Source organism: Sorex araneus, chromosome 1 (assembly GCF_027595985.1).
Source record: "Sorex araneus isolate mSorAra2 chromosome 1, mSorAra2.pri, whole genome shotgun sequence".
In the NCBI taxonomy this organism is placed as follows: domain Eukaryota; kingdom Metazoa; phylum Chordata; class Mammalia; order Eulipotyphla; family Soricidae; genus Sorex; species Sorex araneus.
In genome coordinates this window covers 177,468,606-177,481,443 of record NC_073302.1, presented here as the reverse complement: position 1 = coordinate 177,481,443, position 12,838 = coordinate 177,468,606, and the positions used below count along the sequence as shown (strand labels likewise).

At 41.3% G+C, this 12,838-nt stretch overlaps 1 protein-coding gene across 1 annotated transcript in view; it reads left to right on the top strand.

The window, feature by feature from the left end:
- The window catches only part of MAN2A1 (mannosidase alpha class 2A member 1), a 197,661-nt gene that overhangs the window by 131,658 nt on the left and 53,165 nt on the right, over positions 1 to 12,838 (top strand). Inside the window, exons 13-16 of the mRNA XM_055144979.1 lie at positions 3,536 to 3,701; positions 4,864 to 5,085; positions 6,477 to 6,599; positions 11,443 to 11,557. Coding sequence (XP_055000954.1) covers positions 3,536 to 3,701; positions 4,864 to 5,085; positions 6,477 to 6,599; positions 11,443 to 11,557 — 626 coding nt within the window. The remainder of the gene's footprint in view (positions 1 to 3,535; positions 3,702 to 4,863; positions 5,086 to 6,476; positions 6,600 to 11,442; positions 11,558 to 12,838) is intronic.

Sequence of the window (12,838 nt, the reverse complement as noted above, 5' to 3'; positions counted from 1 at the left end):
TTAGTGTTTCTTTTTAGAGGTTGCATTTTTTTTTCTTTTTGGGTCACACCCGGTGATGCACAGGTTTTATTCCTGGCTCTGAACTCAGGAATCACCCCTGGCGGTGCTCAGGGGCCCATATGGGATGCTGGGAATCGGCCACGTGCAAGGCAAATGCCCTACCCACTGTGCTATCACTTCCAGCCCCTAGAGGTTACATATTTTTAAACCACATTTATTATTTTCATCTATAATTATACCACTTCTTAGAATTAGGTAATAGAATATTTTTCTATGTTTAAAAGAATCTTGATGCCCCGTGGCTTTACTCGCCCCGTCCATGAGCTTGTGTTGGTGAGACTCCAGAGTCACTTGGAACAGCAGGGCTATAACCCACTGTTTTGCCCTTTATCTGGCTCTAGACACAGCTCATGTCATCCTGGTCTCTCTCTGGTCCTGTCACTGACTAGGTTTGCCGTGGAGAGAGGACCTGGCTGGGCCCATTCTCTTCCTTCACTTGTCATGAGTCATTTCCCGAAGACAGGTGAATGGATGGATGCTGAGGTAGTGCTCATCCTTAGTAGGACCTTTATGGCTCCACAAGTTCTAGTTCTTTAATAAAGTGATTCAGTTTGACATGTGTATGCAGGCTCCTTTTGTTTTTCTCTGTTTCTTTATCTGCTGGCCCCAGGAGATTTGTACCTGCCCTCTAATTTGATTGGCAGGTCACAGGGGTGCTATATCTTCTTGAGCTGTGGTGGTTCCTTGTGTATTGAGAACTGAAGTAATTGTCTGTAGCCCTTTGTTGTGGACACTCAATGTCATGAAACAAGTCTTGATGTGACTTGGTGACATATAGGAAACTAATCCAAGTGTGAGGGAAATTGGGAGAAATGAGTTTGAGCTTCTGGTATCGGTATCGTTGCTTCCAAGGTAAACTATAAACTGTCTTCATTTTTAGGGTATAAACATAATAGTCCTATTAGCATTGAATCAAAAATTTATTTCCAGAAATGAATATGATAGAACTCACTGGCTCTGTTTATAAAGGGGCTTCAAAAACTTGAGTTTTGGGTTTATCAGTATAACAGGGCTTGACAAGCGCTGGATAACGGGAAATCGCTAACCTTTGCTGTCCTTGTTTCCACAGGAAGGAACTCATACGTGAGCATGTTTTCTGTTCTCTACTTAAAATGTATAGATAGCAGTTGTGTGTGTTGTATAAATTTGTGCCATTGTGCACTGAAAGACATGCTGTGAATTTCTAATTATGTTTAAAAATGATTTCCTTAGTGCAGCATTATATTCATTATATAGTCTACACATTGAGTTTTTGAATAGGTTCCTGGTATGATAATTACATAATCATTCAGTACAGTAGAAACATCATTATGGTCCAATACTAATCAGCTACTGGAATGAAACAAAACCAAGCCTGCTGCACAGCTTTTTGTAAAAAGTGATTTAATAATATATAAAACCAAATGTGTAGTTAAAGTTATCGTTTACTTTAAATGTTAGGCTTTTTTGTCTGTGGGAAAGGATCAGCACTCTGGATGCTTATTATCTAATTTAATGCTTGGACACCTGTTCCCTGGTTCACTGCCAGCTGTGTGGTGAAGTGTCTAAAGAATTCGGCATTGCGAGTTCTAGGTTCATTCAGGACCTGGACGAGCCTTGGAATCAGGAGACAGGCCCAGCTGATTACAGATCCCGGCTCCTGGGCGCTTGGGCTTCAGGGGGGGTGGGGCTGCAGTCATCCCTCTTTGCTGCTCTGCCGCTCGGAGCACTGCAGTCCTAAGGATGGGTGCTCGTCAGCCATTTCTCTCCCAGCGCACTTTAGGGATAGAACACGGTCTGTCATTTGCCGTCCGGGCAGTGTGTGGTTCGAGCATAGGCAGAACGCAGGCACTGGCTGGGGCGGTTGGAGGGTGAAAGGAATGGACCATCCTCTCGGGTGTGTTTGCTGACTGAGACTGCTGGGAGTTGCATTGATCTGAACCTGTGTAGAGTGGACTTTTATTATCGTCTCTCTTTTCTGTACATGGGGACCCAGTGACCGTAAATGATGTGTCAGGCCTGAGGAGCTGGTGCCTCCCTGGCAGAAAGTAGAAGCTCTGGTTGTCAGGTATCTCAGAATCAGTCCTAAGCATTTCGAACAAACATGTTTTGTATATGTTTTTCTTTCCTTCAGCGTTTTTCTGGTATTGTACCCTGCAATAGGTAATATCCTACCCTGTAATAACCTGTACTCAGTTAGTGTAGGTAATAATTAATTTTTTTAAATGATAGGTTTGTAATTGAACTGAAATATATAAGATACTTTTGTAGAATAAAGGAGCACTAATAGACTATCTGGGATATTAAATAAAAGATGCTGTTATTTCTGCCAACTCTGATACAGCTCTGGGCCAAAGGGAAACATTTGGTATTTGACTTTAGTTCTGTGTGTATTCCTATGGTTATAAGGTAGTATAGAAAAAACAATGCTTTAGATCATGAAAATATTCATAAATCAATCTCAGTTATATTGTTGTTTGCGTTTTCTCTTTGAAATAACTTATTTATTTGAAGATAATGTGGTACAAATTGATTATAAGGCAAAATATTGTAGCTGAGGATTCCATTAAGCCTGTGACATGCTGGGTAGACTATTTCTGCTCCTAGCGCCATGAGGTGAGGTCTGGGAGGCTAATACTGCTGAGAAAACCAAAGAAGTGATGGGTCAGAGTGAGGACTGCAGTAAATAAGATCATGAATGATATTTATAAAATATTTATGTTTACAGCCACCCTGTATAAATGAGAGCTGTATCCTAACGGACGGTGCAAAAGGCCATTGGGAACACTGCCCGCAAACTGCCATGAATTCATTTTCTCTTGATTCTAAGACTTGCACGAGTTTCACATATTGCCTGAGCTTACTTCACTAGCCATCGTTTATATTTAGATTTTTCTACCCTAAGTTCCAATAAAAGCTTTAACTGCTAGCTAACTTTTTCTCCCCAGTTTTAAGTGAGTTTACTTCGGATTGCCTTTGTTCCAGAACCAACTCTTAAATAGTATGAGTTTCCTGTATGTAAAATAGGTGTAAGAAATATGTGCTTTACTTTTTTTTCTGTTAGTGGTACGAAACAAATTTCAAAATTTTAATTGGAATTAATAGTTGACAAACTACAAACATAATTTCTTAACCAGTACTTCCAGTATTTTCTGAACCAGTGAGATTAAGCACAGATCAAAATTCTGGTTGTATAGAGCTAGCTGATCCTTTTAGAAAATAAAATCTTAAATATATAGGCCATTTTCTAGTTTAAAATATTAACTCTATTAATGTATTCTGTTTATAAACCATTTTATTCTTAGAAAGTACATTGTTACTCTGAAAGTAACTTTGTACTCTGTGGTGTCTGCTGTGATGCAGTTGTTGGTTCTTAAGTGCTTCACCAGAGTGTCCCTTGTGAGTCTTCTCCTGTATTAGCACTATGGCTGTTGATGGACTGTGAATGGGGCGTTGATTATTTTTAGACCTGGTAGTAAAGCAGCTGTCTTTGCAGGCATCTGGTGATCTTTAATCCTTCAGAACAAGACCGAAACTCAGTGGTCTCAGTTTTTGTGAGCTCCCCCAACGTCCAGGTGCTGTCCGCCTTAGGGACACCTGTGGAAATTCAAATCAGCGCAGTGTGGGACAAAGCAGATGTGTTTTCAGAAGCAGCTTATGAGGTATGTTGTTGCCACAGAACTGAAAGAGGCATTTAAAAAAAAATAATCATAGCCCATTAATAAGAGCATAACTTCTTAAACTATCAAGTTGTGTATGAGATTGTTAATGTTGTAAATACCAGCTGTTTCCCTTCCCAAATAAGAGGAAATAGGTCCTATTTCCAAAAACATTTATTAGTATGTGTATTCTAATTACAGTTAACATGTTATCACTGCAACTTTTGTGCTTATAGCTTCTCCCCAAATTAATGAAATAAGCATTACTCATGGATTTTTTAATCTTTTTTATTGAACATAGTTCAGTTTGATGATGGTCATGCCTATTGAAATCAAGATTAATATGATACTGACAAAGAATTTTGGATATGTCCAAATTCTCAATGCTAAAGTAACATACAAGGAAAGAAAGCTGTCGTAAAATAAGTAATTTGCTGCTTTTCTTTCTTTCCTTACCTTTTTTTTTAAATCCGGTCCTGAGTAATAAATTGTTGGGAAGAAATTGCTTGGGAGTAAGTGGAGTTAAACTGAATCCCGGCATCACTAGGAAGTTTGTGCTTTGAATGTGAGGGCACTTCAGGCTGCTTGTGAAGATCCAGCTGGAGGGGAATTGCCTTTGCTGGGTAAAGCCACACCTCGCTGCTCAGAGAGACTCGCAACCCTCAGCTGAAAGAATTCCAGTCTGCTTTCAAAGAAGGGTCCCCATCCAGAGAACAGAGCCACAGTTCCCGGACAGAGCTCCGGGCGTCCACGGGTGTCCCCAGGCAGTCCTTGTCCAAAATCATGAGTTTACAGTTGATGTTAAATTTACCAGTCTCATTTTTAATATATTGAAATATCACTATTTTGAGAAGATTTCTAAGAAGAAAATTATTGTTCACAGTAAGACTTTACCTTCATCAGAGAGAATTTTCCTGAGCACAAATCCAGAGCTCTTAGAGTTTCATAAATAGAAGGAAAAGATTAATGCCCTTGATAGCCCTCTCAACAAGTTTTAGGTCCTCTGGATTAACTAAATATGAACTCCCACATGTTAGCAAAACATTTATAGAATAGGATGTGGTCTCTATTTTAAAAATGTAACAATCTGTTATTAATGGAAGTAATGCATGGTTTCTGTTAAGTAAACTATATTTATCTTTAATAAATTCTCAATCTTTTAAAGGTCACTTTTCTAGCAAAATTACCACCATTGGGATTGAAAGTATTTAAAATGTTGGAATCAACAAGTTCAAATACTCATTTATCTGAATATGCCTTGTTTAATTATGGTGACATAAAAGATACAAGAATTTTCAACATAAAGAATATGAAAAATGCTAAAGAAGATATAACTCTAGAGAACTCCTTTATTAAACTTCGATTTAACCAGTCTGGGCTTATGGAGGTATGTTCCGAACAGTTGTGAGATTTTAGGCAGCTTATCACTTTTATTATAATTTGTATGTATTTTTTGTATGAAGGGAGTAGTTGACTTAAGTAGGACTCGGTTATCTGTGGGGAAAGATTTGTATGTAATATGTACACTCATGTTTTAGAGTATATATGTACCCTAGCATGTTAGCCTTAAATCTGTTTTTTTCTTTTTATTTGATTTTTTCAGATTTTTAAACAAGTTTTATTAGAGCACCATACGTTACTTAGAGTTGGGTTTTTGATATACAGTGTTCCATCAATAATCTGCCACAGTGTCGGCTTCCCTCCAGCAGTGTCCCAGGACCTGGCTTTCAGATTGGGACACTACTGTCTGCATATTCACCATCTGCTCTTTCGATGGTTTCACCTTATATTCTCTGCCTGCTCCTAAGAGTTCTGCTCTCTTTTATATCGACAGGGGTGGGTGAAGGAACCAGTAGGAGAAATTGTCATGATTTACCATCTCTTTGTGTAGTTCACACAGGTTTTTTGGAGGGGGATTTTTTTTTTTTTAATCTGTGGGTTGATCTCTTTCCTTTCTTTAAGAAAACTAGGTAGCCACCTGCTCCTCTCCAGTCTGGACCATGGGTGGTACCGCTCTGGGACCTGTAGACCTGGTGATTGTTCAGAAACATTCCTGCAGGGCTGGGAGAGGCCCCCGTTCTGGGGCACGTGCTCTGCATGTGGGAACCCAGGGCCAGTTCCTGGGCACAGCACCACCAGTCAGGACTAGCCCCCAGCCCCAGAATACAAACACTTTCTGAATGCTTGTGGAAGCTTCGAAAATAGTCTGAACAAATGTATGTCTGATGAAACTAATAATACAAAAACAGTATAATGTGACATATCACTTAAAACTTTATATCTTACTAAGTAACTATTAATGTATTTAACAAAAATATTTTTCCATGCACATGGGAAATAAGGAAAACCTGCAGTGGTGGAGAATTCTGGACACTTTTGTGGTGTTCGTGGTGCAGTAACTTTACACAGCAATAACATAAACATTAACAGTATTAACCACGTCTGAATTATATTAAAAATAAATTATATAAAAAATTAGATCATCTCCTTTACCATCTAAAACTTGAGAAACACTGGTCTAATTTACATACTGTTTATAGAAAGAGAAAAGTCGACTTAAGTAGGTGGATTTATTATTCTCTTCATAGATGAAACTATATTTCATCTTTTTGTATTATGAAGGTTTTTAATCCTATGGCAGTGTTTGGATGTTCCCCAAATAATTTAAATATTAGACATTGAATCCCAGGTCAGCTTTTTATTTTGTATCTCTATGGAGATAAATACATTGTAGTGACTCTTAATAGGCACTAGCCTAAATTTTGTTGTTGTTTGTAGGAAATGATAAATAAAGAAGATGGTAAACCTCATCAAGTAAAAGTGCAATTTTCATGGTATGGAACCACTAGTAAAAGAGACAAGAGTGGTGCCTACCTCTTCTTACCTGACGGGGAAGCCAAGGTAAGTGCTGAGGACCTGAGCAGGGAACCCATGGATTGAAAAGCCATGAAGAAAAGATGTCTTGGTCTTGATTTCATTACCTAGTAAGGATAGTCCAGCTGGCTCCACTGGTATTCTCTCCTTTTTTCATACTTAGAGCTTTATAGTTGCGTTTTAAATAACTTTCCATATTGGAATCAATTAAGATGCTCCATTAATTAAGTTCTCTTCATGAAGGAAGCTCTGTCTGATTTAGGATTAAGGTCCCTTTATAATGTCTCATGAGTATCTGGTACATGTCTGCGGACACAAAATATATAGCTATATGGGGAAAAAATGTATCGCAAATTGGGCCAGTTTTGTCCTTAACTTTCTACACTTTGACAATGCAGTAGTAAAAATACCTACCCTTGACTATGAAGGCAGTGTATGCAGATTTGGTCCATTTTGAAAGTGAAGAAGACAGTAATTTTTGTGATTATTCCACAAGTCCATGATAACCACTGCCAATATTTTGATGAAGTGGTGAAGTGGGATTGTTAAAATTTTTGGTCTATTTTTTAGTACATTTCCTCAATTCCCCTGTGTTCAGTTTATTGCACTACGTGTCCATATTTTGTCTCTCCTTGTGACAGTTCACCATTGAAGGTATGTTCTTTAAAAACATACTTTTTGGATATATGGTTCAGTTTGAGAAGATTTAGCTATAGATGAAATAGACCTGAAGATAGAATGTTTGAGAGTAATTTGAGGTGACCAAATTATATTGAAAAATCAAAGCTGACTAAGTGAGAGGCTGGGGGTGGCTCTGAGACCAGGGCTGTTTTTGGTCCCTGACACCGAATGGCTCCCTATGCACTATACTGTGAGGAACACCACAGGGGGTGACACAGAAAAGGTCTGAGGTGAACACCGTAGTACCACAGGGGGTGACAGAAAAGGTGAGGTGGCAGAAATTCACTATGATAATAGGCATGCTAAGAGTGATGACTCCATTTTGCTATGTTGAAAAGTTTTTTTCAAATATTTAATTTGACATCTCACTTTTTCTGTTATTGTAGTTTTTATGTATTCAGTTTTTAATTTGAAATTTATTTTTAAAATAAGTTATTTTGATTCTATTTTAATTTTCATGGAGTCAGTTTGATATTTTGACTTGTTTCATTACTTTTTCTTTTCTCATTTTTTTCCTTTTCTCATTTTTTTTTTCAGGGGAGGGGCTGGGTTGCTGGGCCACACTCTGGTGCTCAGCACTTTGTCCTATCTTTCAGAAATAATTCTGGCAGATTTGGGGACCATGTAAGGTGCTGGCAATAAAACCCAGGTTGGCCATGTGCAAGGCAAATACCTTACCTGATGTATTATTGCTCTGGCCCCTCCTTTTTGCTTTTAAACTTACACAATCTCTCTGACCTTCAAGATACAATAAGTGTTCCCAAATTGTGCCTTGGGACCTTGTGTAATCACCAGGCAACTAGGAAATTCCTCGGCTCTCTCGCTGCCTGCTTTCAGTGGTCTCTGGCCACTCCCCCACCCCGGACAGCCAATGCCAGGGTGGACGAAGGAGGAAAAGAGGGCCAAGTTGGTGATAATCAGTTGCCGTTTGTTCCATTCTCCCCACACACCTATTCCAGTCTCACTAAGCTCCCCATCCTAGTCACACACTGCCCCTCTTTCCCGTCTCCTTCTGTCTCCCTCGCTAATTCTCCATGCTCCGCCTCTTGCCTTGGTCTCTCTCTAGTCTCTCTCCAGCTCTCTGGTTTCTCTCAATTTCCCCTCCCCCCACATTAGGGGTAGCACAGTCAACATATCAAAGCCCTTCCTGGTCACAGATCAGGCTCAAGGGCAAATACTAACTAGGTGTTTTTCTCCTTTCCTTAGTCCAATAACTTAATTAACATCTTAATTTTGCTTCTTAATATTAGTCATTTTGTATGGACACAGTAAGGGCTACGTTAAGCTTATAGGGTGGTTCTCCTGGGGGCATCTCACGATAGATCTCAGACTACAGTGCTCAGGACAGATTAATCTTTCCTAATCCTAACAAGGTCCTACTTCAGTTACTCCTTTTTGGATCATGACAGAATTTGTCCATGACCATGCTCTTAACTTATAGTTACATATTATGGTAGTTTGGCCAGGCCCATTTCGATGCCAGGATAGCTCACAGTGTGCCCTGGGTCCATCCAGTCCCTCATCGGGACCCTGCTTTTGGGGTGCTAGGAAGTAAGAGAAAATGAGGCTTAAGTCGAGAAAGCAGTTGCCCAGGAGTGAGTATTATTCAGAGTCAGTTAACTCCGAAGTTACCAAAGCATAGCATTAACTGTCTTTCTATGTCCATATACAAAGGATATTGCTCTGATTTAACTATGCAAAGGACTTAAGGAGAAGAGAAAAACAATATTTACAAGTTAACAGAATCTGATTAGGAGATAAAGCTGATTTATCTGTTGGGGAAGCAGAGAACAAAGAAAGAGGTTACAAATACACAGCAAGGAAGGGGAGCACTGTGATGGGAGTAGCCCAGTAAACCTAAGCTCCCTGTGTTAAGGCAGGAAGGACAAACCAATGTTATTCTACAGGACCTGCCTTCTGAAAATACTAATACTTTTTGTTTTGTTTGGACTGGAGTGGTAGCACAGCAGGTAGGGCTTTTGTCTTGCATGCAGCCGACCCGGGTTTGATTCCTCTGTCCCTCTTGGAGAGCCTGGCAAGCTATCAAGAGTATCCCGCCTGCACGGCAGAGCCTGGCAAGCTACCCGTGGCGTTTTCAATATGCCAAAAACAGTAACAAGTCTTACGATGAGGACATTACTGGTTCCCGCTTAAGCAAATTGATGAACAACAGGACAACGGTAATACAGTGCTGGGTTTGGGGGGCCACACCCAGCAATGCTGAGGGTTCACTCCTGACTCTGTACTCAAGAACCACCTGGTGGTGCTCAGGAGATCATACATATGGGATGCCGGGGATTGAACCTGGGTCAGCTGCATGCAGGGCAAGTGTCCCACCTGCTGTGCTGTTGCTCCAGTCCCTGAAAATGCTGCTTCTCTGCCATTATTTAGAACACTCTGAACCGGGTCAAGTGCAGGGTGCAGGGGCCAGGGTACAGCTTGCTCTGTGCGTGGCCGCCCACTTCGACCTCCGGCACTGCAGCATATACGGCTCTCCAAGCTCGCTGCATATGGCCCAAAGCCAGAAAAGCAAAACAGAATCAAGTGCATTTTACAGGAGATTATGAAAGTCCTTTTCTATTTCTTTGTAAATGAGTAAGAAATGTAAGGTCAGTTTCAGGTCGTAGGTGGCCTCTCCGGACAGGCGGCTGATTCCAAGCATAAACTCCATTAATCAGTGTTCTCTCGCTTAACTGTAGTCATTGGGCAAGTGTTTTGTTTGGATTGACTTTGATAACATTAAAAGGAAAAGATTTACTACTGTGGCCAAAGCCATAAGACGGTGGGTTGGGCGTTTGCCTTGTTATCCGGCATCCCCTGGGGTCTCCTGAGCACCACCAGGACTAATGGCTGAGCTCAGAGCTGGGAGTCAGCCCTGACCGTTGCTGGGTGTGCTCAGCCCACCCACTGCTTGCCCCGGGTCCCTCCCCAAAGGAAACATAAATGACGCACTATGAAATCACATTCTATGAAATATTATGTGTTGACAGTACTACTTAACTCCAGTCGGGGGGCTCTGGCACCCCAGCTCTGGCTGTGTCCTCTCCTTATGTCCTCCCTCTCCTACCCTCCCTTCTCCTGTGTCTCCCTACCCCCCTTTCCTCCTCTCTCCCTCTCTCACTTTCCTTCCCTCTCTTTCAGTTGCTTTCTTAACTCTCTCAAATTCCACATTCTCCTTAAAATTAGTATTCTAGTTCCCTGTGAAAAATTAGTTACCTTCAGATATTTTAATATTGGATAGAAAGGTGCATAGGATTCATAGGTGTTCGGAGAGGAAGTGGAGAATTAGGGGTAATGAGTGGCTTTTTCTCTCAGGAAGCACTGTCCCGCCTGCCCTAAGCACCCTCCATACCTTTCCAGTTTGGCCATGAGATGTTAAAGAACTTGGCCAGTTCCAAAGTATTCTGTTTCATAATATTTTTCTCTCTAGCTAGAGAGTTAAATTTGGAAGAAGAAGACAGAGTTCTGAAAATATAATGCTACTTAAGTAGTTTACATTGCAAACCTAGTTTTTTATGTTGTTGCTCTAAGAAGTGTAATGCTGAAAAAAACATAATTCTTCATAAATAGTTTGAGGTTGTTCTATGTCACATAAATTAATGGGCTTTATGCCCGTATTTCTTGGATTTGGCTTCAAAGAGATGAAAACAGAATGCAGTGGTTGCCATAGTTTTTGTTTTCATATCTATATATTTTCTTTATATTTAGTTCTTTCAAGAAAACAGGGCAGTGTTTTATAGCCTTGTAAACTTGACCTGATTATACTGTTTGCGAATCCTGCTTCCTTTGGCCCCTGCAAGGACCGTGGACATTAGCGGGCAGTGGAGATAAACAGCTGTGTGCCTGGGACCGCTCTTCAGAGCGCTTGCTGTTTCTGATAAATAGCATATGGACAGTATAGAGGATTTTAATTAGAAATATTTATAACTGGGAGGAATGTTTGCAGATCATCTAGGCCAATCAGGTTGCAAGCATTTCTGTTTTCTATTTCAAGCAATATCTGTGGTAACAAGAGGCCCTGCATGCCATTTTTATGACATATGCATATCTGATATCTTGTAAGGTTTGTTTTCACTTAAAATAGCAAATATCAAGTGATATCTATGTTTGCCAATTTAGACACTACAGTAATTTCTTGGAAAAGTTAGAAGCCAAAATATTTTCCTTAAAAATGTCGTTTCCTCCATAGCCGTACGAGTACAGAACACCACCCTTAGTCAGGGTGCAGCACGGACGGATTTTCTCAGACGTGACTTGCTTTTTTGAACATATCACACATAGAGTCCGCCTGTACCACATAAAGGGTAAGAAACACGATAATGCATTTGCAAATATCTGCTGGTTCTTAAATTCTTTCCTCATGTCATTTTCAATAAAATGGTAGTTGTTTTTCAGAGTTGATATTTATGTAGTTGACATCATATTTATGTGAAGATTGAAAGCAGTATTCTTTGACAATATAACTTGTAGAGCATTTAAAACCTCTAAGTGTGTATTTTTGTCTTGTGTTTATCTTCTCCTTTCTGCCAAAATCTTTGTGTTGGTCATGAGTTCATTCATTGAAATCCTTTACCGAAGTCTTTATTTCTGAGATCTGAGAAGTGGCTGGAGGATTTGATGAAAGGGAAATTATATCAGATCTGGCCTTCAGTTCATGGGTCATTTGCTCCCCGACACTGGCGCATACAACAGCCCATACGTACAGAATGTGTTATAGTAAATGTATAGCTCGGCGATTTAACTTAATAGGGGAGGCTTTCTGCACTCACTCCGTTCACAGTTCTCTGGAGGGTAAACTATGCAAGCAGGGAGCTCTCAAAGGACACTGTGGGACAGCCTTTCCATTAACCAGGGTGACAGGAACTAGCTTTGGTTCCTTAAGGATCACTTGGAGCCAGAAAGATGGAGGTGTCGGTGGGGATAGGAGGAGGCTGGGAATGTATATCTAGAAAAACCCAGCGTGGAGCCAACCAGCCCAAAGACATGAAGGCCTTTGAGACAGAGCCCGAGAGGAGCCCCAGGCCCAGGGACAGCCAGTTCCCCGGGGAAGAGAGGCTGGAGCAGAGGCCGTGCTCAGAATGTCAGCGAAGCCCCCATCAGTACCTCCTGGCTCTTGCTGACTGGGGTGGTTTGGGAGCACCCCCCAGTTCTCTGCCTGGGGGGCCGGCTTTCCAGCCCTCGGGCGCTTTTCTCCGTAGCATGTTGGGGGTTAGCTGCAGATCTCTGGAGATGCACTGTGCTCTCTCCACTCAGGAGAAGCCCCGGTCCTCTGGAGAATGTATCTCTTTCCTTCCTCTCATTTCCTAAATACAAACTTAGGAACTTCTGTTCATCCGCTCGGATCCTGGGATGGATTTTGAGCTGACTTCCTTCCCTACAGGAGCCAGTTCCTCGGTCTAGCCTGCTTCCACCACTTCCTAGGGAACCTGGTGGCCGGGTCATGGCCCAGGCCTGCTGAGCGACCCCCCTCAGCCCTAGACCCCCAGCACTTCCCATGGGACTGAGGTGGGCAGAGAGAGGTGCCGTTTCCTTCCTCAAGGCGGGAGATTCCCCATTTCACCGCAGCCCTCCAGGCTGCCTCGTGC